We start from the raw sequence: 26,860 nt of genomic DNA, 5'->3' as shown, positions 1-26,860 counted from the left end.
ACAGACATGTCTCTCTCTCTCTCTCTCTCTCTCTCTCTCTCTCTCTCTCTCTCTCTCTCTCTCTCTCTCTTTCTCTTTCTCTCTCGTTAATTATGTCACAGTAATGTAGTGTGACAGGTTAATCCTTCTCAAAGTGACACAACAAATCACTCCTCCCCTCCTTTCAGCCCCTCTGCTGTCCTCTCTCACTCCCGCATGCCTTATCCTCTACCACCCGGTCTCTCGCTCGTTTTCTTACTCACTCCATCCCTGCCTGTGCAGCACCCAGAACCCCATCACTAAGGTAAGGCATGTACAGCCTCTGCTCAGCAGAAAGGAGACACTTAATTCACTTTATTAAGCATGCTGCTGGTACATGCATAGGTTATATAGTACACTCAGAAAAAGGGTTCCAAAAGGGTTCTTCAGCTGTCCCCATAGGAGAATCCTTTCTGGTTCCAGGTATAACCTGGAACCAAAAAGGGTTATCCTATGGGGACAGCCGAAGAACCCTTTAAGGTTCTGGATAGCACCTTTTTTTCTAAGAGTGTACATATAATGCAATCACTGGTAAATCAGTTGCTAAAACACATTCATAGAGGTTGCTTCTGTTTCTGTACTTTTGATGGTCTCTTTCTTTTTGTACACTCTTAGAAAAACCAAACAGGGTTATTCGGGTGTCCCCATTGGAGAACCCTTTGAATAACCCCTTTTGGTTCCAGGTAGAACCCTTTTGAGTTCCATGTAGAACCCTTTCCACAGAGGGTTCTACATGGAACCCAAAAGAGTTCTACCTGCAACCAAAAAGGGTTCTCCTGTGGGGACAGTCACAGAACCCTTTTGGAACCCTTTTTTCTAAGAGTGTTCTGATGAAACGTGTTGTGTTGTGTTGACTTTGTGGTTATTATGATGATGATACAATCTAAAAAGTTGTGAAGAGCTAGTTTCACTGTTTCAAAACACATGCGTTTAGGTCTGATTCTGTTTGTAGGGATGCTGGAGTGATGCTAAATGTACACCTGTAATATTTTTCCATTGCTGACATTGTGCCAGGTCTCTCTCGAAAAATGTTTTTTACACCTCTAGAGATCATTAATACATTAAAAATGGATAAAGAATGCACAATAAAAATATATATATATTAAAACATTTAAAAAAAAGTTTAAATAGACAAATGCAAGTCTAGCTGTAATGCACACAGTGATGCGCTCGCTTCTTAAAATTCCACATGTAGTTCTATATCTGGATTAAACAAAGATGTCCCAAAGCAGAAACACGTTGGTTGATCAGAATAACTATCAGGGTGTGGCTATCTGACATAAATTGTTATATGTTATATCTTTGTTATGTGGATGTTAGAGGAAGTCTGATTTACTTTACATTTTCTGTGTTGTTTCAGAGAGCTTTGACCACCACGTTTGTAATGCAATGTGAAAAAATATATGTGAAAAATACATGGTAACATGTCAAAAATACCATTTTTTAAAATATGTATTTTGTATGTCAAAAATACATGGCAGATTACAAAACTGATTGAAAAACATTTACTTTGATTCAGAGTGCATAAGGGTGGGGTTCCCAGTGCCCCCTCATTGTAGCCCTGTAGTCAAGAGAAGATGCATGAAATAGGATAATCTTATCCTATGATCATTCTTTCATCACTTAACTTTACTGTTGTCTTCATGTGAAAGAGACTCTCTGCCACCCCCCCCCCGTCCAGTACATGTAATCTAATTAATTATGATGTAAAAGGCTATAAACTGATCCGAAATCAGCACACCTACTCTTAGACTCCTAAAGTAGTACAGCTGCTCTTAAAGTACTGTTTTAAGTGTTGTATTGAACCCAAAAATTATTAAATGGTTTTTCTGGGAGCACAGTAATTGAAGGGTTCTGGAGAGTAATCCATTGTATTCTCTGTTCCAACTCTTTTCTCTTCACAGTGTCTGTGAAGCTGCTGCAAGACCCTGTGACAATGGCTGCTGTAAGTTAATTGAGTAACTATTCAAAAGTATACTATCCTGGTTGCCAGTCTGTTTATACTTTAGCCAACTAGTGAACTATTCTAAAGGCTTTTATAACTAGAGTGGCACTCTAAGTCTGGCTTTATCAGTGCAACAGTGTTGTATCAAAATCAAATCAAATCCAATTGTATTTGTCACATCCGCCAAATACAACAGGTGTAGACCTTACACTGAAATGCTTACTTACAAGCCCTTTACCAACAATGCAGTTTTAAGAAAGAATACCTTAAAAAAAAGGAAATAAAAGTAACAAATAATTAAAGAGCAGCAGTAAAATAACAATAGCGAGGCTATATACAGGGGTACCGGTACCGAGTCAATGTGCGGGGGCTCCGGTTAGTCGAGGTAATTGAGATAATATGTACATGTAGGTAGAGTTATTAAAGTGACTATGCATAGATAATAAACAGAGTAGCAGCAGCGTAAAAGAGGGGGTGCAATGCAAATAGTCTGCGTAGCCATTTGATTAGATGTTCAAGAGTCTTATGGCTTGGGGGTAGAAGCTGTTTAGAAGCCTCTTGGACCTAGACTTGGCGCTCTGGTACCGCTTGCTGTGCGGTAGCAGAGAGAACAGTCAATGACTAGGGTGGCCTTCCTCTGACACTGCCTGGTATAGAGGTCCTGGATGGCAGGAAGCTTGGCCCCAGTGATGTACTGGGCCGTACGCACTACCCTCTGTAGTGCGTACCCTCTGTATTGAGGTGCTTGGCTTGCCAACAAGAGTTGTTTCCCACTGGACAGCAGTTGCTTTCCACCGGGCACCTGTACCACATGTCAATGGTGGTAGCTAACGTGGCCAATTTGTTCCAGCCTACATGAGATATAACTTATAATATTGGTAGTAAACATCTGGATGTGATACAGTCTACTGCTTATTGGGGAGAGTTTGCGCTGCAAGCCAGCCTCACAACAACACGGGGCACAGTGTCCTTCACCTGGAGCCAATATCAGGCCAGGATGACAGCTAAAGCACATTTATTGTAGTGATTTTCACCGAAAATGTACAACTACGGCATTAACGTCTACATTTTTGTAAAAAAACAACAACAAAAAATGTATCTGATAAAAACTGAATGATTCTGAACACTTTCCCAAGTCCCAACTTTGGCAGACAAGTTTCAAATTCTCACTGAAGTTTTAAGCCACAAACATAAACTAGCTAGCTGGGAAGGGCTCATCAGGACAATTGACTGAACTGAATCTGTTCGTCTACACGCGACATTCATCATCAATTTGGGCACCAGACGTGTTCGTATAGCCTCCTCCTTTCGGGGGACATTTGAATGTCACTATACGTCGCTGGTTAACTATGTTGTTATGTAAAATATGCAGGATCTGGGATGGGCTCCTCCTAATCTAAGAGGTGGCCTTAGCAGCCCTCTCTATAATCATGTGAGGCAGATTAAACACTCCATTGTGTGTGTGTGTGTGCGTGTGTGCGTGTGTGCGTGTGTGCGTGTGTGCGTGTGTGCGTGTGTGTGTGTGCGTGTGTGCGTGTGCGTGTGTGTGTGTGTGTTTGTGTCTTTGCTTGACTGTGTGTATCTGCTGGTATGAATTTCTCAAATGTTTTTCTGTCTACACCTGCAGTTTGTCCGTAGACATTGAGATTCACCCTGTATTGACATTAATTGAAAAGGAACTGAACCCAAACCCTCTTACAGAGTGAGGTTGCCAATTCCAATAACCTTTCCATGAATTAACCTCTTAAGGATCGGACCCTTTTTTTCAATCTTCGCCTAAAATGACATACCTTAATCTAACTACCTGTAGCTCAGGACCTGAAGCAAGGATATGCATTTTCTTGATACCATTTGAAAGGAAACACTTTGAAGTTTGTGGAAATGTTAAATTAATGTAGGTGAATATAACACATTAGATCTGGTAAAAGATAATACAAACAAAAAAACATCTGTGTTCTATAATTATTTTTGTCCCATCATTTTTGAAATACAAGAGAAAGGCCACAATATAATATTGCAGTTTAGGCGCAATTTAGAATATGGCCACTAGATGGCAGCAGGGTGTGTGCAAAGTTTCAGATTGATCCAGTGAAGCATTGCAATACTGGACTATTTTGTATCAAGTCTGCCCAAATGTGCCAAATTGGTCAATTGATACATTTGCAAGTACATAACTATAGAGAACATACAAAAAAAGTATATGGTAATACAAAATGTAAGTTTACACACTCCCAGGAATGTCATACATTTACATTTTAGTCATTTAGCAGACGCTCTTATCCAGAGCGACTTACAGTTAGTGAGTGCATACATTTTTCATACTGGCACCCTGTGGGAATTGAACCCACAACCCTGGCGTTGCAAGCACCATGCTCTACCAACTGAGCTACAGGAGGGTGGATCATGATACAGCTTATACACTAACTTTCACAGATCTAGCTGGCAGGGTGGGGTGGGTGTGGAGCCCGAGACAGCAGGGGTTCAAACTGTAGAACCCAGTTCCTACATTTGAATATATATAAAATGGATTTTATCAAACAAAACTATGCTCCATTTTATCTCTGGGACCCTTAGGATGACAAATCAGAGCAAGATTACTGAATGTAAGTACATTATTTACCTTCAGAGGTGAATGTATCAAACCAATTTTTCGTTGTTGTGCACTCTCCTCAAACAATAGCATGGTATTTTTTCACTGTAATAGCTACTGTAAATTGGACAGTGCAGTTAGATTAACAAGAATGTAAGCTTTCTGCCCATATAAGACATGTCTATGTCCTGGAAAGTTTGATGTTACTTACAACAGTCATGCTAATCACATAAGCGCACGTTAGCTCAACCATCCCATATACAGGACACCGATCCCGTAAAGGTTAAGTAAAGGAATGATGGAGTGATGCATTTTTTAAAGTATTCAAATAGGGCCACCAAAAAGATGACAGCAAAGATTCATTAACGTTACTTTCACCGATTAAATCATGTTGGATCAATGATTACACAAGGAAAGGAGGAAATTAAGAATGAAGGAATTCAAACAGGTTCTTCATCTATCAGTGAAACCCTGATCATGTCCATCTGTCTAGACCGGAACGTTCCGTATGGTGTCGGAGGAGGAGCAGGCCATGAGGTCCAAGCTGGAGCATCTGACTGTGAAGGACCACGGGCCTGTGTTTGGACCCTGTCCCAAACTGCCTGTACACACAATACAGAAGGTAATACCTATAACACCTTAAAAATCCTATTGTTGTTTATGACATTTTCAATCCCAATAAAATATGTACTATAAAAAATAACGTATTGCCTGCACATACACTCAGTGGCCAGTTTATTAGGTGCACCCATCTAGTACCAGGTCGAACCCCCTTTGCCTCCAGAACAGCCTGAATTCTCCGGGGCATGGACACGTTGCTCAATTGGTATCAAGGGATCTAACGTGTGCCAGGAAAACATTCCCCACACTATTACACCACCGGCACCAGCCTGTACCATTGACACCAGGCAGGATGGGGCCATGAACTCATGCTGCTTACGCCAAATCCTGACTCTGCCATCAGCATGACGCTACAGGACCAGGATTTGTCGGACCAGGCAATGTTTTTCCACTCCTCAATTGTCCAGTGTTGGTGATCGCATGCCCACTTCTTCTTGTTTTTAGCTGAAAGGAGTGGAAGCCGGTGTGGTCGCCTGCTGCAATAGCCCATCCGTGACAAGGACCGATGAATTGTGTGTTCCGAGATGCCATTGTGCGCACCACCAATATTTGCGTGTTTGTGACCCGCCTCTTAGCTTGCACGATTCTTGCCATTCTCCTTCGACCTCTCTCATCAACAAGCTGTTTTCACCCACAGGACTGCCGCTGACTGGATGTTTTTTGTTTGTCGCACCATTTTCGGTAAACCCTAGACACTGTCGTACGTGAAAAGCCCAGGAGGCTGGCCATTTCTGAGATACTGGAACCAGCTTGCCTGGCACCGACAATTATACCACGCTCAAAGTCGCTTAGGTCACTAGTTTTGCCAATTCTAACATTCAATCAAACAGTAACTGAATGGCTCGATGCCTGTCTGCCTGCTTTATATAGCAAGCCACGGCCACATGACTCACAGTCTGTAGGAGTGAACCATAGCGATTGTCAAGGATGCACAGAAATACAAAAATGTGTGTGGAGCTTTGTACCGACACGATGTTCAGATTATTTGTTTGCAATATGTGATCTACAGGCTAAGAGAGCTTCATGAACAGTTTATTTGATTGTGGGCTTTGAATAGTGTGAGAAGACAACAAAATATTTCAGATTTTAATTTGGATTTCATGTAATGGACATACACAAAATAGTCCAAATTGGTGAAGTGAAATGAAAAAAATAACTTGTTTCAAAATATTCTAAAAAACTAATACCGGAAAAGTGGTGCGTGCATATGTATTCACCCCCTTTGCTATGAAGCCCCTAAATAAGATCTGGTGCAACCAATTACCTTCAGAAGTCACATAATTAGTTAAATAAAGTCCACCTGTGTGCAATCTAAGTGTCACATGATCTCAGTATATATACAACTGTTCTGAAAGGCCCCAGAGTCTGCAACACAACTAAGCAAGGGGCACCACCAAGCAAGCGGCACCATGAAGACCAAGGAGCTCTCCAAACAGGTCAGGGACAAAGTTGTGGAGAAGTACAGATCAGGGTTGGGTTATAAAAAAATATCCGAAAATTTGAACATCCCACGGAGCACCATTAAATCCATTATTAAAAAATGGAAAGAATATGGCACCACAACAAACATGCCAAGAGAGGGCCGCCCACCAAAACTCATGGACCAGGCAAGGAGGGCATTAATCAGAGAGCAACAAAGAGACCAAAGATAACCCTGAAGGAGCTGCAAAGCCCCACAGCGGAGATTGGAGTATCTGTCTATAGGACCACTTTAAGCTGTACACTCCACAGAGCTGGGCTTTACGGAAGAGTGGCCAGAAAAAAGCCTTTGCTTAAATAAAAAAATAAGCAAACACGTTTGGTGTTCACCAAAAGCCATGTGGGAGACTCCCCAAACATATGGAAGAAGGTACTCTGGTCAGATGAGACTAAAATTGAGCTTTTTGGCCATCAAGGAAAATGCTATGTCTGGCACCAACCCAACACCTCTCATCACCCCGAGAACACCATCTGATGTTTTTCATCGGCAGGGACTGGGAGACTGGTCAGAATTGAAGGAATGATGGATGGTGCTAAATAAAAGGGAAATTCTTGAGGGAAAGCTGTTTCAGTCTTCCAGAGATTTGAGACTTGGACGGAGGTTCACCTTCCAGCAGGACAATGACCCTAAGCATACTGCTAAAGCAACACTCGAGTGGTTTAAGGGGAAACATTTAAATGTCTTGGAATGGCCTAGTCAAAGCCCAGACCTCAATCCAATTGAGAATATGTGGTATGACTTAAAGATTGCTGTACACCAGCAGAACCCATCCAACTTGAAGGAGCGGGAGCAGTTTTGCCTTGAAGAATGGGCAAAAATCCCAGTGGCTAGATGTGCCAAGCTTATAGAGACATACAGTTGAAATCTGAGGTTTACATACACCTTAGCCAAGTACATTTAAACTCAGTTTTTCACAATTCCTGACATTTAATCCTAGTAAAAAAATCCCTGTCTGAGGTCAGTTAGGATCACCAATTTATTTTAAGAATGAGAAATGTCAGAATAATAGTAGAGAGAATGATTTATTTCAGCTTTTATTTCTTTCATCACATTCCCAGTGGGTCAGAAGTTAACATACACTCAATTGGTATTTGGTAGCATTGCCTTTAAATTGTTTAACTTGGGTCAAACGTTTCGTGTAGACTTCCACAAGCTTCCCACAATAATAGGGGTGTAACGATTCGTTTTAACAACGATTCGATTTGTATCACGATTCGTGGTTGTCGATACGATTCAAGGACGATATTGGTTCATTTAGAACGATACGATCCGAAACGATTCAGTGACTTGAAATCGATTCAGTAACCTTTTAGCCAAAAATTCAACCAATGTGACTGAAATAAATACCAGGATACTGGACAGTGCAGGTGAAGTTTCCTAGATTCCTGTTTCTTGTAAGGACCGCAATGGTGGCTTGATAATTTCTCGCTCGTCGGCTTCTCCTCTGTCGTCCGCTATGTTTTGTTGTCTTGGCGCCTTTGCGCTGCTGCTGGCGCGATGACGTCACGGATAGGCAGACTGAATCGAGTAATGTTTAAAGCCTTTATCATTCAAATGCTAAGAAAAAACATCCATATAAAGTCTGACATGCTTAAATCCAATGGGTTATTTCCTAGTATCGATACAATCGATTTATTACATTTAAAAACGATGTTAGATCGATATATGTTGTCCAAAAGGCCAACTCGCCGAGCACAGATCGATGTAGTTGAATCATAGGAATATAAATCGATACATCGATGTAGTAGATGGATCGTTACACCCCTACACAATAAGTTGGGTGGATTCTGGCCCATTCCTCCTGACAGAGCTGGTGTAACTGAATCAGGTTTGTAGGACTCCTTGCTCGCACATGCTTTTTCAGTTCTGCCCACAGATTTTCTATAGGATTGAGGTCAGGGCTTTGTGATGGCCACTCCAATACCTTGACTTTGTTGTCCTTAAGCCATTTTGCCACAACTTTGGAAGTATGCTTGGGGTCATTGTCCATTTGGAAGACCCATTTGAGACCAAGCTTTAACTTACTGACTGATGTCTTGAGATGTTGCTTCAATATATCCACATAATTTTCCTTCGTCATGATGCCATTTATTTTGTGAAGTGCACCAGTCCCTCATGCAGCAAAGCACCCCCACGGCATGATGCTGCCACCCCCGTGCTTCACGGTTGGGATGGTGTTATTCGGCTTGCAAGGATCCCTCTTTTTCCTCCAAACATAAAGATGGTTATTATGGCCAAACTGTTCTATTTTTGTTTCATCAGACCAGAGGACATTTCTCCAAAAAGTACGATATTTGTCCCCATATGCAGTTGCAAAACGTAGTCTGTGTTTTTTATGGCGGTTTTGGAGCAGTGGCTTCTTCCTTGCTGAGCGGCCTTTCAGGTTATGGCGATATAGGACTCGTTTTACTGTGGATATAGATACTTTTGTACCTTTTTCCTCCAGCATCTTCACAAGGTCCTTTGCTGTTGTTCTGGGATTGATTTGCACTTTTCGCACCAAAGTACGTTCATCTCTAGTAGACAGAACGCGTCTCCTTCCTGAGCTGTATGACGGCTGCGTGGTCCCATGGTGTTTATACTTGCATACTATTGTTTGTACTGATGAACGTGGTACCTTCACGCATTTGGAAATTGCTCCTAAGGATGAACCAGATTTGTGGAGGTCTACAATTTTTTTTCTGAGGTCTTGGCTGATTTCATTTGATTTTCCCATGATGTCAAGCAAAGAGGCACTGCGTTTGAAGGTAGGCCTTGAAATACATCCACAGGTACACCTCCAATTGACTCAAATTATGTCAATTAGCCTATCAGAAGTTTCTAAAGTCATGACATAATTTTCTGGAATTTTCCAAGCTGTTTAATGGCACAGTCAACTTAGTGTATGTAAACTTCTGAGCCACTGGAATTGTGATACAGTGAATTATAAACAATTGTTGGAAAACGTACTTGTGTCATGGACAAAGTAGATGTCATAACCGACTTGCCAAAACGATGGTTTGTTAACAAGAAATTTGTGGGGTGGTTGAAAAACCAGTTTTAATGACTCCAACCTAAGTGTATGTAATATTCCAACTTTAACTGTACCCCAAGAGACTTGCAGCTGTAATTGCTGCAAAAGGTGGCTCTACAAAGTATTGACTTTGGGGGTGAATAGTTATGCACGCTCAAGTTTTCTGTTTTTTTGTCTTATTTCTTGTTTATTTCACCCCCAAAAATTGTTTGCATCTTCAAAGTGGCATGTTGTGTAAATCAAATGATACAAACCCCCAAAAAATCAATTTGAATTCCAGGTTGTAAGGCAACAAAATAGGACAAATGCCAAGGGGGGTGAATACTATAAAGCTATAAAAAATTAAGCTATTAGCTTCCAAAATGTAAGTAGGTATATATAGCTGTCCGATAATACACTGCAAAAAAATAAAGGGAACACTTAAACAACACAATGTAACTCCAAGTCAATCACACTTCTGTGAAATCAAACTGTCCACTTAGGAACCAACACTGATTGACAATAAATGTCACATGCTGTTGTGCAAATGGAATAGACAACAGGTGGAAATTATAGGCAATTAGCAAGACACCCCCAATAAAGGAGTGGTTTTGCAGGTGGTGACAACAGACCACTTCTCAGTTCCTATGCTTCCTGGCTGATGTTTTGGTCACTTTTGAATGCTGGCAGTGCTTTCACTCTAGTGGTAGCATGAGACGGAGTCTACAACCCACACAAGTGGCTCAGGTAGTGCAGCTCATCCAGGATGGCACATCAATGCGAGCTGTGGCAAGAAGGTTTGCTGTGTCTGTCAGCGTAGTGTCCAGAGCATGGAGGCGCTACCAGGAGACAGGCCAGTACATCAGGAGACATGGAGGAGGCCGTAGGAGGGCAACAACCCAGCAGCAGGACTGCTACCTCCGCCTTTGTGCAAGGAGGAGCAGGAGGAGCACTGCCAGAGCCCTGCAAAATGACCTCCAGCAGGCCACAAATGTGCATGTGTCTGCTCAAACGGTCAGAAACAGACTCCAAGAGGGTGGTATGAGGGCCCGACGTCCACAGGTGGGGGTTGTGCTTACAGCTCAACACCGTGCAGGACGTTTGGCATTTGCCAGAGAACACCAAGATTGGCAAATTCACCACTGGCGCCCTGTGCTCTTCACAGATGAAAGCAGGTTCACACTGAGCACATGTGACAGACATGACAGAGTCTGGAGACGCCGTGGAGAACGTTCTGCTGCCTGCAACATCCTCCAGAATGACCGGTTTGGCGGTGGGTCAGTCATGGTGTGGGGTGGCATTTCTTTGGGGGGCCGCACAGCCCTCCATGTGCTCGCCAGAGGTAGCCTGACTGCCATTAGGTACCGAGATGAGATCCTCAGACCCCTTGTGAGACCATATGTTGTTGCGGTTGGCCCTGGGTTCCTCCTAATGCAAGACAATGCTAGACCTCATGTGGCTGGAGTGTGTCAGCAGTTCCTGCAAGAGGAAGGTATTGATGCTATGGACCGCCCGTTCCCCAGACCTGAATCCAATTGAGCACATCTGGGACATCATGTCTCGCTCCATCCACCAACGCCACGTTGCACCACAGACTGTCCAGGAGTTGGCGGATGCTTTAGTCCAGGCCTGGGAGGAGATCCCTCAGGAGACCATCCGCCACCTCATCAGGAGCATGCCCAGGCGTTGTAGGGAGGTCATACAGGCAGGTGGAGGCCACACACACTACTGAGCCTAATTTTGACTTGTTTTAAGGACATTACATCAAAGTTGGATCAGCCTGTAGTGTGGTTTTCCACTTTAATTTTGAGGGTGACTCCAAATCCAGACCTCCATGGGTTGATACATTTGATTTCCATTGATAATTTTTGTGTGATTTTGTTGTCAGCACATTCAACTATGTAAAGAAAAAAGTATTTAATAAGATTATTTCATTCATTCAGATCTAGGATGTGTTATTTTAGTGTTCCCTTTATTTTTTTGAGCAGTGTACAAAATGGCTTGTCCTGCCCTTTGTATTGAGTGAATGTTGGAAAACGATCTTGGTTCCTTTCTAAACATAACAATGTGAATGCAAAGAGGACTCAGACCACAAAATAGGTGAACTGAACTGGCAAAAGAGTTGAGTCCTCATTCAAAGAAGAGGGCAGTGTGAACACAAAGAGAACTGAGTTATTTTGCTATTTATTTTACCCCAGACTGAGATTGGTTCTTTTAAAGAGTACTATATGTGAAAACACCCTGAGTTACAGCAAGAGTCGCGCCTGTTCCTTCCAAATTAGATTAACTCGTGTCTCTTCCAGGCGAAGGATGAACTCAACGAGACGGAAGAAAGGAGAGTGTCATCTCTGAAGGAGCTTAGGGCCATGATGAAAGAAAAGGCGGGAGAGGGGGATGACCTGGCTAAGACGGTGCAGGAGCGCTTCGGGGACAAACCAGACTCCCTGCTGCTGCGCTTCATCAGAGCCCGCAAGTTTGACGTGGCCAGAGCCCACGAGCTCCTGAAGGGTGAGTGGGAAAGGCTATAGTAAGAGTAGGTTTGCAAAAATTCCAGTAACGTTCCCCAAATGTTCCATTAATCCTGGTTGGAGGATATTCTGCTGATTTCTTCCTGATTCTGGAATCTTCCAATCACGATTTCTGGAAAAACTGCGTAAGAGGTAGAGGGGGTGCCTACTCTGTGTACACTCTTAGAAAAAAAGGGTTCCAAAAGGGTTCTTCGGCTGTCACCATAGGAGAACCCTTTTTGGTTCTAGGGAGAACCCTTTTTGGTTCCACGTAGAACCCTTTTGGGTTTAATGTAGAACCCTCTGTGGAAAGGGTCCTACCTGGAACCAAAAGGGTTCTACCTGGAACCAAAAAGGGTTCTTCAAAGGGTTCTCCTATGGGGACAGCCGAAGAATCCATTTAGGTCCTAGATAGCTCCTATTTTTCTAAGGGATGCATGTTTCCTGCATGATGCTCCTTTTCTCAATGGCCGGAAGGATCAGACTAGTTCAATCCATCCATCAGGAGTGAATTGGCCAGTTGGGCTGGTCCATTTTCAGCCCAGTGGGCCTGTCTGACTTGATCATTATCTGGCTAATAATGGAGGCCTCAAGGACAAATATTGGCTGGTGTGGAGGCCTCAAAGGAAAGAAATGGCATCCATCCATCCACCCACCCATAAATCTATCCGTTAATCTCTCCCTCCCACCATCCATCCACTCACCCACCAACCCATCCAGCCATTTAATCAAGCTGTGGTAAATGGTCAATCAATTAATCAAAGAATTGTAGAGAAGAATATTGGGGAGACATCATATTCATCATATGTAGTGTTGTTATCATCATCTTCATCCTGTCTGAATTACCCTGATGTGTGTTCAGATGAAATAGCATCTCTCTGTCCCACACTGCATATTGTACCTCTGGTCTCCCATGCTTTCTCTGCCATAAACATTGTGTAATAGATTGAGTAATTTAGTGCCAAATCTCTTTTGTGCTCTGTTTTGAGTCTCTGAAGCCTGCTCATCACTAAGACAGAGAGAATACTGTTCATTAATTGTGGACTTAGTTATTTTCAAAGTCCCATGGACAAAGGAGCTCTTTTATACACAAATAGGGCAGAAAGTCTGTTAAGCCTATACGCCTGCAGTGTTCTGCTGGGAACAGAGACAGAGACGGGCTGTGCTTTCATCCCTCCTCTTCCTCTCTTTCACACACCCACGCACAATCATATATATGCACACACACACATACACACACAGACGTGTACACTTATGTGCACACACACACACACACACACACACACACACCTGGCTATAAACATGCTACAGAGACATGCAAATAAACACACGTCTCTTACAGCGGACTGCGCTAAAGAGGTGAAATGAGTTAGTTGTAACTTTTATTGCATTATACTATGATTATGTAACACACACATTATTTCCTTGTGGGTTCAATGTGAGAGAGGAATGCACTTGTTCTCTGGAGTTAATTGGTGGTCCAGTATAAAGGGATATGGCGAGGCACACACACACCGTGAGGTTAATTGGTTCTGCAGTATGAAGGGGCTAGGGCAGGAGAGGAGAGGCGGGGGAAACTGGTGTTATTGTCTTTGCTCACCATGTGAAAGCACAGCGACAAATGTTTACAATTGCGGACAGTCCTAAATACTAGTGGTGGGGCTTATGCTGCTTTTTGTTGAGGAAAATACATCAGCGAGGGGCCAACGCTGTATACAGAGCCCACAGCACACTCGCCCTCTATGCACTTTACACTCTTAGATGTAAAGGTGCCTGGAATAACCTTTTGGGTGCCACACCGGCGGAACCTTTCTAGTTTAAAAAGGTTCCTTGAGGAACCCCTCTGAAAAGGGTATTTGAGGAACCCCTGTGTAAAGGTTCAAACCGGAACATTTTTGTGATGGGAGGGGTTACATTTTGAACCTTTAAAAAATATATTGTAGAGGTGGCAGCCGTGGCTTACCATCAAATCAAAATGCACTCCTTCAATATAAAGTCGTTTTTGACTAAAATGAAAACGTGTCAGTTTGTCACTTTCACGAGGTTGGAGTAATAAGATGTTCAACTATTTAAGACATTGGCTCGAATCTAGGTTGTGCCATTCGATTTTGAGAAAATTAACAACTAAGAAATAATTGTTCACTTCTTTCACTGACTTCTCAAACCCCAACCCCCGGCCTGGTCTGTTTGGTCTGTTTCGCAAGCGTTCCCAGAAGTCTAGCGATGTTGCGTCTCTGGGTTTAGAAACTGTGATTATACAGTTCATGCGAAAATATTCGGATCTGGTAAAATATTCGGATCTGGTAAAAAAAATACTATTTGTATAGAAATGGAGGCACAAAGTACCAATAGCCTATGATTAAAGGGACTGCATGGGAATGTATTATTGGGCTCTCACCATCAAGTCACATGCAAAATTATCAGCTTTCTTATTGGCCTGTTTCTATCGCAATTTGTACGTGGTGGAGAGTAACAATTCCAGACAGAATAACCTACAGTTTGTTGGCAAACTCCAAGGTCCTATGATAATAGCCTACGAGTTTCGTGCGCAACGACATCCCTGTGTTTTCCAAGACATTACAGTTTGACAGGTGCTGCTTGCAGTTAGAGCAAGAAAACAAGAACTGATTTGATAAATTGATACTTAAAATCAAGTACTGTGCACATATTTCATATGAATGGACTACATTGAAAACATTTTGGAAATGGCAAGTTTACTATCTCATCCATGAATGCATCTCAAGTGCAAGTGCGCTGTTCAGCAGCTCATGTCAGCAGGATGGGCTGCCTTTTCATTAGGAGGGACGTCTACCGTGGATGTAAAATAATGATTATGATAACACTTCCTCAATTTAAATATTATGTGGACACATACATTTCGCAGCCAAGCACAAGATATCAGTGTAGTCTTTTATCATCTTGTCACGCCCTGGCCTTGAGAGCCCGGTTGTCTTTAGTTGGTTTGGTCAGGGTGTGAATTTCTATGTGTATATCTAGTTTTGTATATCTATGTTGGCCGGGTGTGGTTCCCAATCAGAGGCAGCTGTCGATCGTTGTCTCTGATTGGGGATCATACTTAGGCAGCCTGGTTGCCTACCTTAGTTGTGGGATTTTATTTGTGTTCCTGTTAGGCTTGTTGTGTGTATAGCCCATAGGACTTCACATTTTCGTTGTTTTGTTATTTTTGTCAAGTGTTTATTTGTCTTAATAAACATGTACGCATACCACGCTGCACCTTGGTCTGACCCGTCTCTCAACGACCGTGACAGAAGATCCCACCATAAAAGGACCAAGCAGCGTGCCCAGAAGGAGCAAACGCCTGGGACTCAACAGGAGGTAACCTTGGTAGATGTCCTCCTTGGTTGGGGGAAAATTACTGAGGAGGAGGCCGTCGTTACCGGGAGGCAATGAAGGAGAGTGTAGCCGATAAAGGACCCTGGGCGAAGGACGAAGCCCGGGTAGGAGAGGATCAACGGCAACATCAACGGTGCCGGCCGAAGAGGAAGCCTGAGAGGCAGCCCCAAGAAAATGTTGGGGTGGGGCTAAAGGGTTGGTCGGGGATCGAGAGAGAAGAGCCCCAACCATTGCACCCGTGGGGGTTCCAGGTGGATTCCCTACAACCATGGGAGCAGGAATGGGAGCAGTTTTACACAGAGGAGTCGGAGGAAGACGACGATTAATTTCTGTTCCCTCACTCGTGGGGGATCCCGGAGGAGTCCTCACTGGTGGGGGATTGGCAGTGGAGAGAGAAGGACTGGAACAGTCGTGGATCTCCAACACCAGTTCCCAGCCCGGTATGCCCCGTGCCTGCTTCTCGCACCAAGCAAGTGGTGCATGTTCCCAGTCCGGCACGGCCCGTGCCTGCTCCTCGCACGGCCCGTGCCTGCTCCTCGCATGGTTGCCTACCTTAGTTGTGGGATTTTATTTGTGTTCCTGTTAGGCTTGTTGTGTGTATAGCCCATAGGACTTCACATTTTCGTTGTTTTGTTATTTTTGTCAAGTGTTTATTCGTCTTAATAAACATGTACGCATACCATGGTGCACCTTGGTTTGACCCGTCTCTCAACGACCGTGACACATCTAGACATGATGATGAAATATCTTCATGCCTAGAATAAAAACCTCCAGGCTTCCATCATAAGACTCAATTAAATGAAAGAAAAATAATTACAGGGGGCAGTTTGGAAAAACGAATGCAGTTTCGAAACATCCTTGCTTTCTTTGTTAAATGTTACTAGACACTGCTTTAAATCAAGCAGACAATAGCAGACGACCAACATCAATATAGGGATATTGACTAATTGTCCCGCTGATGGCCAATCAGGTGTCAATGGGGGCTCTAAAAGTATTCAGATGATTGATTATAATTAATCTTTCAGAACATTAAAATCTAGCCTACTGGTCAATCAGCACACAGTTGTCTGGACACTTTCCTATCTGTGCAGGTCAGTCACATTCCCCCTTCTTATCATATCGTAAAAAATGTATTGGTATCCTATTAATAGCCTACAGGCAGACTTTACATATTGGTGCCAATCACTAGTAGCCTAATACTCCTCCAATGGATGGAGTCTGGAGAGATTTGGTGTGCTGCTGACAAGTTCAAGGCAATTCCTATTCAACATATGCGGTTTGAGTCTACTTTTCAAGGAAATATTGTAGGCCTAGTTTTATTATTGATAATAGATTCTAGAGCAAATTGAAAGAAAATGAATTATTACAAAGTTAAAATAACGTATCTTTTGGTTTCTTTGTTTCTTCTAGGCTATTGAATATGTGCACGTTTTTTCTTTATTAATAAATATGTTAGTAGGCTTAGTAGGCTAGTACATTTTTCAAGTAATCCGCCCAACCCTGTTTTATTTTGTCTACAAGGAAGGCAATGGAAGGAGCGCATGCAGCTCAGATTATGTTTTTTGACAAAGAAATACACTGAGTAAACCAAACATTAGGAACACCTTCCTAATATTGAGTTGCACCCCCTTTTGCCCTCAGAACAGCCTCAAGTTGTCTGGATGTCCTTTGGGTGGTGGACCATTCTTGATACACACGGGAAACTGTTGAGCGTAAAAAACCCAGCAGCATTGCAGTTGTTGACACAAACCAGTGCACCTGGCACCTACTACTGTTCAAAAGCACTTCAATATTTTGTAGTGTCCATTCACCCTCTGAATGGCACACATACACAATCCATGTCTAAATTGTCTCAAGACTTAAAAATTATTATTTAACCTGTCTCCTCCCGTTCATCTACACTGATCGAAGTGGATTTAACAAGTGACATCAATAAGGGATGATAGCTTTTGCCTGGATTCACCTGGTCAGTCAATGCCATGGAAAGAGCAGGTGTTCTTAATGTTTTGTATACTCAGTGCAGTATAGGCTCTTTTCAGACAGGTTTAAACAACCAACCGTGTGTGTGCGCGCGCGCTCGGATGAAAGAGTTGCTTCTTCTGCAGCATTCTCTGTAAAATATAACGCTTTGCGGTGGTGCTTCGGTGCTGCTTGGGGCGTAGGGGTGTCAGCCTTATGAACTGTACTGACCTCATGTGTTCTTCAAAAAGGACTTCATTCATCTGAATTTGCAGGTGTTATGAGTAGTTAAACCATTGATCCCATTTTGCTGGGGCATTCAGTCAGGTTAATGTATTCAGTCAGGTTAATGTATGAACTCTTTAGGATTGACCTCATTGGTCGTAGCCTGAGTGCCAGTCTGTTTGTATATAATGTATGTCAACTTTGTGTTGCCTAAATTCCTCTGTCTGTATTCTGTCTCTAAATGTTGTCTATCACTAGCAGCACCATATCACCAGTACAATTCTGAGTATGTGTAAATGTATTTGGCGAATAAAGGTGATTCTGATTCTGTTTATTCTATCACGCTAACTCCATGTCACTCATTGTCATGCCAATGTTGGCTTCAAAATGACACCAATGGAGTAGGCAAGAGCCCAAACAGATCTGGGAACAGGCTACATTGGTGGTGTTAGGGCAATGTTAATACGTGCTCTTCAAGAGGAACCTCATTGATTTCATATCTGTGGCTGTTTCTGCAAAGGTTATGTGCGCTTTAGGAGGGACTACCCTGAGCTGTTTGAGAACCTAACCCCCGAGGCGGTCCGCAGCACCATCGAGGCGGGCTACCCTGTGGTCCTGCCCAGCAGGGACAAGTACGGCCGTGTAGTGATCCTCTTCAACATCGAGAACTGGGACCTGGAGGAGGTCACCTTCGATGAGGTAGAGTATACAAACTACGGCTGCAAAATTCCAGATTTTTGTTTTTTTTGTTTTTATTTTAGAAATCCCGATTGGAGGGAATCCTCCAACTGGGATTTCTGAAAATCCTGGTAACTTTGGGAAAGTTTCAAAAATGTTGTAATCCTCATCCAAACCCACAGATCAGACTGGTTCTGTATTATCTGTTCTGTGTAGCCAATTTTGTCCTCATGTCCGCAGCACCAGAGGCGGGCTACCCAGGGGCTATACAAACAGACTGGCACTCAGACTACCACCAATGAGGCCAATCCTAAAGAGTTCATATTTTGGGCCTGACAATTAAAAAAACAGAGAGGTGTTATAGAAGATCTGGACTACCAGGAAAGCTTACCTCACAAACTGAAAGCCAAAAGCACTTAGCTACTTCATTTGCCACACTGCAGTTTCTCTTAGGACAAACATTCAAACCTTATGAATTTATCTCTCCTTTCTCCCTCTTCCTCCTCTCTCTCTCCCACTCTGTAATAGACCCTGCGAGCATACTGTGTGATCCTGGAGAAGTTGTTGGAGAATGAGGAGACCCAGATCAATGGTTTTGTCCTGATAGAGAACTTTAAGGGTTTCACCATGCAGCACGCCTCTGGCATCAAACCCACTGAGCTCAAGAAGATGGTGGACATGATGCAGGTCAGAGCAGCAACACACACAAATCAATACACAATATCAGACTTAAAGGCACCCTTACACAGAAAATAGTTATACCCATAGATTGTTAGTTCTGGATGCAGTTCCGTAAGGCACAATGTAGCAAGACATTTTGCTACGAAAAAATAAAATGGGCGTTCTTAATGGGACAGTTCAAGTGGTAACACTTTATGTGACACCCAGCGTCATAACACGTTATGACATGGTCATAACCATGTCATAATATGTCATAACAGCAGACATTACTTGTCATAACCTGTTATAATATGGTAATAACACTGTCATGACACATATTTAGACCTGTTGTGACATATATTGCCTTATTTTATGGCTGGTTATGACACCTACATAAGAGTGTAAAAACCCACAAAAACTACCACGTAGTTATTTTATGTCTGGTTATGACAGCTACATAAGAGTGTCAAAACCCACAAAACCTACCACACAAGGCAAAACTTTCCATTACACCATAGCCTATGTGTCAACAGTATGTTTATGTTATATATATATTATTTATTTGCCATATTAAATTATCATTGTAATTGCGCACACATTGATGTCAGACATTAACCTTCCCCAATGCTCTGTTGCTGGTGACTGGGATGAATGCAGGAGCAGATTTCAGGAGCAGGACAAGACACCCTCTTTTTGACTGATGACTGATATAAGGGCATGTACGTGATAGGCCTGTCTGGCTTATATGATATGATGGTCATAATGCTTCTTGACAGTGTCATAAAGTGCATTTTCTTAGTCCAAGTAAAGTGACACAGAATGGTCATAATGCTTCTAGACAGTGTCATAAAGTGTATTTTCTTAGTCCAAGTAAAGTGACACAGGATGATCATAATGCTTCATGACAGTGTCATAAAGTTATTTAAAATATGATTAAAAAAACATTACTGTAAATAATTCATTACAACAACAAAGGATTTAAGAAACAAACTTTTAAACGAAAGGAAACTTCTTGGCAGGGAAAAAACTAATTTGAATAAATGTGGGTTTTGACACTCTTATGTAGGTGTCATAACCAGCCATAAAATAATGCAATATATGTCACAACAGGTATAAATATATGGGTCTTGACAGTGTTATGACCAGGTTATGACAAGTTATGTCAGCTGTTAGGACATATTATGACATGGTTATGACACTGGGTGTCAAGTAAAGTGTTACAGTTCAAGTAGTGCCTATCTGTTTCAGTACATTAAAACAATTATAATAATGAATGCCTTCTGAACAAGGCAAGGCCCTAATCAGACCAGTGGTTATCACTACCATTCATCCATTCTAACATGACCGTCTAGGAACTACTCAGATCTGATCAGACCAGCCAGTCCAAACAAAACAGAAAGATCAATGTACAGTATGTGATCAGTCCAGCTGTCCCACTCCCCACAAACAGAAAATGAAGTCCACTCAATATGATCACTGATACTATTTGTATTATGTGGTTCAGCATTCTTATCGGAATGTCTCTCTGGATGTGCTAAATGTGCTTATTGCCTAAGTGTGTCTGACCCAGCCTGTGTTGGTCTCTATGTTGTATGCACTGCAGGACTCATTCCCGGCCCGTTTCAAGGCAATCCACGTGACCCACCAGCCCTGGTACTTCACCACCACTTACAACGTGGTCAAACCATTCATGAAGAGCAAGCTGCTGGAGAGGGTAAGAAGGAGGAGGAAGAGGTGGGGGAGTTGGAGGGTATGAATAGAGGTGCAAGGGGATGGTGGCAGAGGGTGAGCGGGAGGAAAAGGAGAATGGCAGAAGGGATGGGGTAGGTTAAAGGAGGGAGAAGGGCAGCAGGAGATGCAAATAGCCAGTCTGATTAATTTTTTTTAGCAGACACTCTTATCCAGAGTGACTTACAGGAGCAATTAGGGTTGCGCCTTGCTCAAGGGCACATCGACAGATTTTTCACCTAGCTGGCTCTGGGATTCGAACTAGGCTACATGGCGCTAAGCTACCTGTTTCTCCTTCAGGCTCCTCCATTGTCTTGTTTGGCAAGGTTTTTGCACTCTAGCTTAGCTTCCAACAAGATGTCAGCATTAGGGAACATAATCAATGTATTTGGCGTAATAGTTTTTCTGTAGTTCCATACAGATACCAGATATTTATTTATTTATTTGACATTTTGCAGGATGCAGGTGTCCAAATAAAAAAATGTAAATACTTCGAAACAAAAATAATATGGCAACTACTTTCTAATAATAATAACAACAATGAAACAATAAAAAATCCAAATTTACATTAACAGCAAAAAAACACTACTACTGAAGTACCTATATTACAGCTATACATATTACATGGTGATTTTTCTAATAGTTAAAAACAGTTTGTTCTTAACATTTGAAAAAGGGCTTTCTTAAATTCACTGTGTGATTTAATGCCCTGATTTCTATAGGTAAATGATTCCAGTCAGTTGGGCCTTTGTATCTGAAAGATCTTACTCCAATCTCATGATGTACCCTTGGAATTTGTAATAGCTGCTGTTGTCGAAAGAAGTAGTGTGAGTCTTGTATAGTTAGGTTTTCCTTACTATATACAGGGAAATTTAAGTCGATACATTTAAAAAGAAATTGGTACCAATCAGTGGCGGCCGCTAATTGGCTGAATAGCAGGTGCGTGAGGTGGTTGGAGTTGTCAACAAAGAAAGCAGCATGGCAAAAATATGATGGCAAGTTTTTGAACTACCGGTAATTTCTTTGAGAATATACAGTGAGGTAAAAAAGTATTTGTTCCCCTGCTGATTTTGTACGTTTGCCCACTGACAAAGAAATGATCAGTCTATAATTTTAATGGTAGGTTTATTTGAACAGTGAGAGACAGAATAACAACAAAAAAATCCAGAAAAACGCATGTCAAAAATGTTATAAATTGATTTGCATTTTAATGAGGGAAATAAGTATTTGACCCCTCTGCAAAACATGACTTAGAACTTGGTGGCAAAACCCTTGTTGGCAATCACAGAGGTCAGACGTTTCTTGTAGTTGGCCACCAGGTTTGCACACATCTCAGGAGGGATTTTGTCCCACTCCTCTTTGCAGATCTTCTCCAAGTCATTAAGGTTTCGAGGCTGATGTTTGGCAACAGATTTTCTATGGGATTAAGGTCTGGAGACTGGCTAGGCCACTTCAGGACCTTAATGTGCTTCTTCTTGAGCCACTCCTTTGCTGCCTTGGCCGTGTGTTTTGGGTCATTGTCATGTTGGAATACCCATCCACGACCCATTTTCAATGCCCTGGCTGAGGGAAGGAGGTTCTCACCCAAGAATTGACGGTACAGTGTGGAAAAAAAGTATTTAGTCAGCCACCAATTGTGCAAGTTCTCCCACTTAAAAAAATTAGAGAGGCCTGTTATTTTCATCATAGGTACACGTCAACTATGACAGACAAATTGAGAAAATAAATTCCAGAAAATCACATTGTAGGATTTTTAATGAATTTATTTGCAAATTATGGTGGAAAATAAGTATTTGGTCACCTACAAACAAGCAAGATTTCTGGCTCTCACAGACCTGTAACTTCTTCTTTAAGAGGCTCCTCTGTCCTCCACTCGTTACCTGTATTAATGGCACCTGTTTGAACTTGTTATCAGTATAAAAGACACCTGTCCACAACCTCAAACAGTCACACTCCAAACTCCACTATGGCCAAGACCAAAGAGCTGTCAAAGGACACCAGAAACAAAATTGTAGACCTGCACCAGGCTGGGAAGACTGAATCTGCAATAGGTAAGCAGCTTGGTTTGAAGAAATCAACTGTGGGAGCAATTATTAGGAAATGGAAGACATACAAGACCACTGATAATCTCCCTCGATCTGGGGCTCCACGCAAGATCTCACCCCGTGGGGTCAAAATGATCACAAGAACGGTGAGCAAAAATCCCAGAACCACACAAGGGGACCTAGTGAATGACCTGCAGAGAGCTGGGACCAAAGTAACAAAGCCTACCATCAGTAACACACTACGCCGCCAGGGACTCAAATCCTGCAGTGCCAGACGTGTCCCCCTGCTTAAGCCAGTACATGTCCAGGCCCGTCTGAAGTTTGCTAGAGTGCATTTGGATGATCCAGAAGAGGATTGGGAGAATGTCATATGGTCAGATGAAACCAAAATATAACTTTTTGGTAAAAACTCAACTCGTCGTGTTTGGAGGACAAAGAATGCTGAGTTGCATCCAAAGAACACCATACCTACTGTGAAGCATGGGGGTGGAAACATCATGCTTTGGGGCTGTTTTTCTGCAAAGGGACCAGGACGACTGATCCGTGTAAAGGAAATAATAAATGGGGCCATGTATCGTGAGATTTTGAGTGAAAACCTCCTTCCATCAGCAAGGGCATTGAAGATGAAACGTGGCTGGGTCTTTCAGCATGACAATGATCCCAAACACACCGCCCGGGCAACGAAGGATTGGCTTCGTAAGAAGCATTTCAAGGTCCTGGAGTGGCCTAGCCAGTCTCCAGATCTCAACCCCATAGAAAATCTTTGGAGGGAGTTGAAAGTCTGTGTTGCCCAGCGACAGCCCCAAAACATCACTGCTCTAGAGGAGATCTGCATGGAGGAATGGGCCAAAATACCAGCAACAGTGTGTGAAAACCTTGTGAAGACTTACAGAAAACGTTTGACCTGTGTCATTGCCAACAAAGGGTATATAACAAAGTATTGACAAACTTTTGTTATTGACCAAAAACTTATTTTCCACCATAATTTGCAAATAAATTCATAAAAAATCCTACAATGTGATTTTCTGGATTTTTTTTTTCTCATTTTGTCCGTCATAGTTGATGTGTACCTATGATGAAAATTACAGGCCTCTCTCATCTTTTTAAGTGGGAGAACTTGCACAATTGGTGGCTGACTAAATACTTTTTTCCCCCACTGTATACACCAGTTCTGAAAGGCCCCAGAGTCTGCAACACCACTAAGCAAGGGGCACCACCAAGCAAGTGGCACTGTGAAGACCAAGGAGCTCTCCAAACAGGTCAGGGACAAAGTTGTGGAGAAGTACAGATCAGGGTTGGGTTATAAAAAAATATCCAACACTTTGAACATCCCACGGAGCACCATTAAATCCATTATTAAAAAATGGAAAGAATATGGCACCACAACAAACCTGCCAAGAGAGGGCCGCCCACAAAAACTCACGGACTAGGAAAGGAGGGCATTAATCAGAGAGGCAACAAAGAGACCAACGATAACCCTGAAACAGCGGAGATTGGAGTATCTGTCCATAGGACCACTTTAAGCCGTACACTCCACAGAGCTGGGCTTTACGGAAGAGTGGCCAGAAAAAAGCCATTGCTTAAAGGAAAAAAATAAGCAAACACGTTTGGTGTTCGCCAAAAGGCATGTGGGAGACTCCCCAAACATATGGAAGAAGGTACTCTGGTCAGATGAGACTAAAATTGAGCTTTTTGGCCATCAAGGAAAATGCTATGTCTGACGCAATCCCAACACCTCTCATCACCCCGAGAACACCATCCCCACAGTGAAGCATGGTGGTGGCAGCATCATGCTGTGGGGATGTTTTTCATCGGCAGGGACTGGGAAACTGGTCAGAATTGAAGGAATGATGGATGACGCTAAATACAGGGAAATTCTTGAGGGAAACCTGTGTCTTTCTTCCAGAGATTTGAGACTGGGACGGAGGTTCCACCTTCCAGCAGGACAATGACCCTAAGCATACTGCTAAAGCAACACTTGAGTGGTTTAAGGGGAAACATTTAAATGTCTTGGAATGACCTAGTCAAAGCCCAGACCTCAATCCAATTGAGAATCTGTGGTATGACTTAAAGATTGCTGTACACCAGCGGAACCCATCCAACTTGAAGGAGCTGGAGCAGTTTTGCCTTGAAGAATGGGCAAAAATCCCAGTGGCTAGATGTGCCAAGCTTATAGAGACATACCCCAAGAGACTTGCAGCTGTAATTGCTGCAAAAGGTGGCTCTACAAAGTATTGACTTTGGGGGGGGGGGGGGGGGGGGGTGAATAGTTATAGCACGCTGTTTCCGAATAAAAAAATATTTTGCATCTTCAAAGTGGTAGGCATGTTGTGTAAATCAAATGATACAACCCCCCCAAAAATCCATTTTAATTCCAGGTTGTAAGGCAACAAAATAGGAAAAATGCCAAGGGGGGTGAATACTTTCGCAAGCCACTGTGCATTCAGAAAGTATTCAGACCCCTTGACCTTTTACACATTTTGTTACGTTACAGCCTTATTCTAAAATGGATTTCCCTCAATCAACACACAATACCCCATATAACAAAGTGAAAACAGGTTTTTTAGAAATGTTTGCAAATTTATAAAAAATAAAAACAGAAAATACTTTATTTACATAAGGATTCAGACTCTTTGCTGTGAGACTCGAAATTGAGCTCAGGTGCATCCTGTTTCCATTGATCATCATTGAGATGTTTCTACAACTTGATTGGAGTCCACCTCTGGTAGATTCAATTGATTGGACATGATTTGGAAAGGCACACACCTGTCTATATAAGGTCCCAGAGTTGACAGGGCATGTCAGAGCAAAACTAAGTAATGAGGTCGAAGGAATTGTCTGTAAAAAGATGAATGGAGCAAAGTACAGAGAGACCCTTGATGAAAACCTGCTTGAGAGTGCTCAGGACCTCAGACTGGGGCTAAGGTTCACCTTCTAACAGGACAATGACCCTAAGCACATAGCCAAGACATCGCAGGACTGGCTTCGGGACAAGTCTCTGAATGTCCTTGAGTGGCCCAGCCAGTGCCCGGACTTGAACCCAATCGAACATCTCTGGAGAGACCTGAAAATAGCTGTGCAGCGACGCTCCCCCATCCAACGTAAATTTCAATCTGTCCCTTAGCAAAGGATTTTCCGAGCCAATTCTTATTAAAGTCACTTAAGATGATACATTTATTTGACCAATGCATTGAATTAACAGTGTTGATAATATTGTTAATGGAGTCTACTGGGGGCATTGGGTGGTCTGTAAATGTTACCAATCATCAATTACCTTTTCTCATGTAGTTATTTTAATAAATAAACCTTCAAAATCTAAAGGGACAATCTCAGGTGAAATAGAAGGTAATTTATCGAGGACATAGGTTGCTTCTGCCCCACCTCGAGTGCACCTATCAATTCTATTTAACATGTAACCCTGAATTTTTTACTCAGTGCCTCAAATATTGGTATTCAACCATGTCTCTGAAATTGTTAATTATAAATGTGTTGTGCACCTACCTTTTCCTCTCCTCTAATTTTGGTCTGTGGCTCCTCCTCTTGGCAGGTCTTTGTTCACGGTGATGAGTTGGATGGCTACCTGAAGGACTTTGACGCTGACATCCTGCCTGCAGACTTCGACGGGAAAGCCCCCATCACTGACTGCAAGGCCATCGCTACCAAGCTGTTTGGATCTGAGGATACAGCGCTCTAACCACCATACTGTCACATTATAACGGAAGGCTAGAACAGACTGTGGTCCAGTCCAAAACGAACAGCTAGTGCCTAACCCTGGACACTTGATCCTCCCTCAGATCGGAAAGGCAGAATAGGTGGGGGTGAAGTTTCTGCCTTGTTTCCTACAGGGGTATTTAGTTATATCAGCTCTTCAAGTGGGCATCAAGATGAGTGTCTTCGGTTAGGGGCTAGTGGTTGATTTGCGACTGGGCAATAGGAACACAAGCGAGAAAGAATAGGAATGTTGAATAGAGGACATGGACAGTAAAAGTACAGAATATGAATTGTTGTTTTTTACAGCACAGAAAAGTGGATCTCCTCCATATACAGAAGTTACACTT

At 42.6% G+C, this 26,860-nt stretch overlaps 1 protein-coding gene across 1 annotated transcript; it reads left to right on the top strand.

Moving 5' to 3' along the window:
* Positions 1-5,052: 5,052 nt before the first annotated feature.
* LOC311127216 (retinaldehyde-binding protein 1-like) lies at positions 5,053-26,496 on the top strand (the record flags this gene model as incomplete). Its single annotated transcript, XM_084159012.1, has 6 exons — positions 5,053-5,175; positions 11,950-12,154; positions 18,212-18,390; positions 18,898-19,056; positions 20,633-20,743; positions 26,350-26,496. The coding sequence occupies exons 1-6, from the start codon at positions 5,062-5,064 to the stop codon at positions 26,494-26,496; spliced, it is 915 nt and encodes a 304-aa protein (XP_084015138.1). The 5' UTR covers positions 5,053-5,061.
* Positions 26,497-26,860: the final 364 nt, after the last annotated feature.

This window comes from Coregonus lavaretus, assembly GCF_964263955.1.
Source record: "Coregonus lavaretus genome assembly, chromosome: 4".
NCBI lineage: Eukaryota > Metazoa > Chordata > Actinopteri > Salmoniformes > Salmonidae > Coregonus > Coregonus lavaretus.
This window is presented reverse-complemented; position numbering and strand designations above follow the sequence as displayed.